The sequence below is a fragment of the Pelophylax lessonae genome (assembly GCF_965119305.1).
Source record: "Pelophylax lessonae genome assembly, chromosome: 1".
In the NCBI taxonomy this organism is placed as follows: domain Eukaryota; kingdom Metazoa; phylum Chordata; class Amphibia; order Anura; family Ranidae; genus Pelophylax; species Pelophylax lessonae.
In genome coordinates this window covers 336675232-336680174 of record NC_138768.1, presented here as the reverse complement: position 1 = coordinate 336680174, position 4943 = coordinate 336675232, and the positions used below count along the sequence as shown (strand labels likewise).

Here is a 4943-nt window from a genome sequence, read left to right as displayed (position 1 = left end):
TCTCTGGTTCGGCTGCGATGGCGGAGTTGGACGTTTTGCTGGAGCAAATCAAGGCCGCTGCCTCGGTGAAGGGGACTGAGTGGCTCCGGGCCCAGGTCTCCACGTTGATGGGGGTTCAGGACTCTGCCCAGGAACCAGAGGGGCTTGCGGTCCCGCGGGCTCGGCGGTCACGGCCTCCGGAGCGTTTTTCACCGGACCCTTCCCCTCGAGCTCGGCGTCATCCTAGGAGCCCCGACAGGGACCCTTCAGGGCCGCCGGCTAAGCGTGCCTCCGCTGCGGCCGTGCGCGCCTCTGGGAGGAATCCTCTGCAGGGACGGAGCTCTGGGGGTGGTGGGAGAAGGCGGCCTTCGGTCTCTCCCCGTCCCTCTCGCCGAGGAGCAACTGGACTGGCGGGCTCCCCTACTGGCGATGCTCCGGTCGGTGGGGAGCCTCGGCGTGGGAGTGGCTTCATGGCGGTCGGTGGCGGCAGGGATCGGAGGGACTCGGAGTCGGCCTCGGCTGTGCGCGGAGAGATGACGCGGCAGGGCAAGTCACGTGGCCGGGTCATCGAGAGTTCAGCTGGATCACGGAGGTCTCCGTCGGGCGGAGCTGGAGTAAGGGGGCGGGGACGCCTGTCGCTCGGCTCTACAGCTTCCGGGAGTGCGCCACCTGGTGGATGGATGCCAGCAGTGTCCGGGGACGATCGTTCGGAAGGCGAGGTGTCTGGATCGGATGCTGAAGAGGATGTCGGTGTTCGGTCGGCGACGAGGGAGGCTGGATTGGCGGCTGGGGGCACCCCCCCTGGGCAGACAGGTGAGGTCACAGTTCCTTCTCTGGCTTTGACTGATTTGGGGGGCTTGTTTGATGTGGGGGGTGGGAGTCCTGGGGTGGCTCGAGGGGGAGGGGCGTCCCGGCCGGTGGGGGTGGGGACCCCGGATGGGGGTGCTGATGGGGGCTTGGGGGGCTTCCTCCTGGGTCTACGGGACCTCTTGGGGCGTTTGGCCCCGGGGGGCGGGGACCGCTTGTCTCCTGCGGCAGCTTGGGTTCCTCCGGCGGGGGGCTCAGACACGGAGCCCGTGGGGGCCCCGGGGCTGGCGGGGCCGTCTTCCGCGGGGCAAGTTGCGGGGGTGGCTGAGGCCCCCCAAGTTGTTGGTGCGCCTGCGGTGGCGGCAGTGACGGCTGGGGCTGCGGGGGACAAGACCGGGACGGCGAAGGAGGGGAAGGCGGACGCGGTTCGCCTGGACGATTCAGCAAAAGGTGAGGTATATGTTTGTTTTGAGGGCCCATTGGGGGCACATTTGAAACAGGAAGTCCGTGAGAAGATCTGGAAGGGTGAGTACGTGGAAATCTTCACGCTGTTGCCCCTCGAGAAGTTCAACCTGGACAGGGTTAAACCGGAGGAGCGCAAGAAGGAGGACGAGGAAGCGCGACGCTATCGGCTTATCCCGCGGACGTTCACCAATTGGCTGCAGGCCTTTGCCATTCTGGCGGGCGTCATAGGGGAAAAGGCGCCGGAAAACTGCTCGGCCCTTTTCTGTTACATGGACGCTATAGGGGAGGCCTATCGGGTTTATGGGGGGTCGGCCTGGCTGCGGTACGACGAACAGTTCCGGCAGCGGAAGGCGGTTAGGCCGTCATTATGGTGGGACCACAAGGACATCAGCCTGTGGATGCGGCTCATGTCTTCTGCGAAGGCTCCGAATCAGTTTTTTCCAGGGGGGGGGCGGTGGTTCTGCGACCCCGGGACAGCCGGCCGCAAAGAAGAGGGGTTTCTGCTGGCAATTTAATGAGGGTTCCTGTAAGTTCGGTGGCACCTGTCGCTTCAAACATGAATGCTCCGGTTGCGGAGGTTCCCATTCCTTGTCCCGGTGTTTTAAGTCCGGTAAGGGGCGGTCCGGAGAGCCTTCGCAAAAAGGGGACGACGCCGGTAAGGGTGGAAAGGCTGCGGCCTTTGCTAGATAGGTACCCCGATAGGGCGGCTGCCCGACTTCTGGGGGAGGGTTTTGCGGTGGGTTTTCGTATCCCTTGCTCTTTGGCCTCGGTGCCTCCGGTGGCGAGGAATTTGCGTTCGGCATTGCGCCACCCTTTGGTGGTGTCGGATAAGTTGAACAAGGAAGTGGCTCTCGGTCGCATGGCGGGCCCGTTCTCTGAGGTGCCGGTGCGAGACTTGGTGGTTTCGCCGTTGGGGGTGGTTCCAAAAAAGGAACCCAATAAGTTTCACCTCATTCACCACCTCTCCTTCCCAATGGGTGGGTCCGTGAATGACGCCATCGACCCGGATGCCTGTACGGTGTCTTACATTTCCTTTGACGCCGCGGTGGCCTGGGTGCGTCATTATGGGCGGGGGGCCTTGATGGCCAAATCTGACATAGAGGCGGCGTTCAGGTTGCTCCCGGTTCACCCGGATAGTTTTCGGTTGCTGGGCTGCTGGTGGCAAGGGGCGTATTATGTGGATCGCTGCCTTCCTATGGGCTGCTCCATATCTTGCGCGTTGTTTGAGACCTTCAGTTCCTTTGTGGAGTGGGTGGTTCGGGATGTTTCCGGTGTGAATTCGGTGATCCACTATTTGGACGACTTTCTGTGTGTGGGCCCGCCCTCTTCCAACGGGTGTGCGATCCTGCTTGCCACTTTGCAGCAGGTGGCGGGGAGTTTCGGCATTCCTTTGGCCCCGGACAAGACGGAAGGCCCGACCACGGTGCTCAGCTTCCTGGGCATTGTCGTGGATTCGGAAGCCATGGAGTGTCGCCTACCGGAGGATAAGTTGGGGGCGTTGAGAGCCGAAATTGAGGGGGTGCTGGGCTTGCGCAAAATTCGGTTGCGCAGCTTGCAGTCGTTGCTGGGTAAATTGAATTTTGCCTGCCGCATTATGCCCATGGGCCGGGTTTTCTGCCGACGGCTGTCGGCGGCGACTTCGGGGGTGAAATTACCCACTCACTTCGTCAGGCTCAACAAAGAACACAGGGATGACTTGCGTCTGTGGCACGGTTTTTTGGCCACGTACAATGGTACATCCTTGTGGTTGGCCAGGCCGATTAGCAACTTCGATTTGGAGCTGTTTACCGATGCAGCTGGTTCGGCTGGGTACGGGGCTTTTCACCGGGGGGCGTGGAGCGCCGCCCCTTGGCCGGGGGGAGTGGCAGGTGGCGGGGCTGGTAAGCAACTTGGTTTTGCTGGAACTGTTCCCGGTGGTGGTGGCTCTGGAGATTTGGGGGGCGGAGTTCAGGAATTTGAAGGTTCGCCTCCATTGCAACAATCTCGGGGTGGTCCAGGTAATCAACCGCACGTCGGCTTCTTCTCAGCCGGTGGTGCACCTCCTCAGGTATTTGGTTTTGCGGTGTCTACAGTTGAATGTTTTCCTGTATGCTGTGCACATTCCGGGGGTTAAAAATGATATTGCTGACACGCTGTCTCGGTTTCAGTGGGACAGGTTCCGGGAGTTGGCACCGGCAGCGGAGCAACGCGGAGTCCCGTGTCCGGAGTGGCTATGGGGGATTGCCTTGGGGTCCTCGCTGGATGGATCAGGAAGTCGGTGAGCGAGTCCACGTGGTCGGCGTATTGCAAGGTATGGTTGGAGTGGCTGGAGGTGTTACGGGTGGCATCGGTGGATCCCCTGGGTCCGGAGGTCAGGTGGGTGTTACTTTCTTTTGTTTCTGATCATTTTGAGAGGGGCTCGTCGGCTTCCGCTGTGGCACGCAAGTTGTCCGGCTTGGCCTTTCTGTTTAAATTTCTGGGTTGTCAGGACTTCACGAAGGACTTCTTGGTGAGACAGGCGTTGAAAGGCTATTCCAGGGCTCATCGGAGGAGGGACTCTAGGCGCCCGGTGTCCTTCGCTCTTTTACAGGACGTTTGCATGCAATTGGGGGTGCACTGCGCCTCGTGTTACGAGGTGGTGTTGTTTAAGGTGGCCTTTTCTCTCGCTTTTTTCGGGGCTTTCCGGATTGGGGAATTGGTCAGCTCCTCCCGGACGGTGCCGGGGGGCTTATTGGTTCAGGATGTCTCTGCAGGTCGGGAGGGGGTTACTATCCTCCTTCGCCGGTCCAAAACGGACCAGAGTGGCAAGGGGGTCCGTGTCCGGTTGTTCGCGGTGCCGTCTTCGCCGCTGTGCCCGGTGGGGGCGGTTCAGGCTTACTGGGCAATCCGCCCTCCGCGGCCCGGTTCATTTTTGATGCACGCGGACGGGTCGTCGTTATCTCGTTTTCAATTCATATCGGTGTTCAGAAAGTGTGTGCGCTCTTTGGGTTTGGATGCCAGTAAGTTTGCATCTCATTCCTTTCGGATCGGGGCGGCCACGGAGGCTGCGCGCTGGGGGTTGAACGAGGATGCGGTAAAACGCATTGGGCGCTGGGAGTCTAGGAGGTTCTTGTTGTACGTACGTCCGCAGCTGTTGGTGTAATGTATGTGCGGGTGTTGGTTTTATCGCTGGGGGGGTGGGGGGCCCGGCTGGTTGTCTGATTATTGGTTGGTGTTTTTTGTCCCCGTTTTCTTGTAGGTTTGGACCCCTGCCTCGTTTGGATCTTGGGACACTCGTATGTTTTCTGGGGGGCCCGGAGAGCTGATGTGCGTCCTAATGGTAGACAACTTGGTTTTTCTCGGCAGGAGGCTTGTGTCAGGTGGATGGGGGTGCCAGGGCTTACTTGGGGCAGGGTCCTTCCGGAAATGCATCGTTTCGCCCGGTTAGACAGGCAGCCAGATGTTTTGGTGCTGCATGCCGGGGGCAACGATTTGGGGGCCAGGTCCGCGCGGGCCTTGATCAGGGACATCAAGTTGGATTTCCTGCGGCTGCGCACGGCTTTTTCCGGCGCTGCTTATAGTTTGGTCGGATATGGTGGCCCGCACGTCCTGGCGCATGGCCAGGTCGGTCGCGCGACTTAATCAGGCTCGGATTAAGTTGAACAAGGAAGTGGGGCGCTTTGTGTGTCGGAATGGTGGGTTGGTGGTTCGCCACTTGGAATTGGAAGTGGACA

The 4943-nt window shown here is 60.5% G+C and overlaps 1 protein-coding gene across 1 annotated transcript; it reads left to right on the top strand.

The window, feature by feature from the left end:
- Nucleotides 1-512: 512 nt before the first annotated feature.
- LOC309545618 (integrase/recombinase xerD homolog) lies at nucleotides 513-4372 on the top strand (the record flags this gene model as incomplete). Its single annotated transcript, XM_082244868.1, has 2 exons — nucleotides 513-593; nucleotides 3644-4372. The coding sequence occupies 2 exons, from the start codon at nucleotides 513-515 to the stop codon at nucleotides 4370-4372; spliced, it is 810 nt and encodes a 269-aa protein (XP_082100994.1).
- Between the last annotated feature and the right edge of the window lie 571 nt (nucleotides 4373-4943).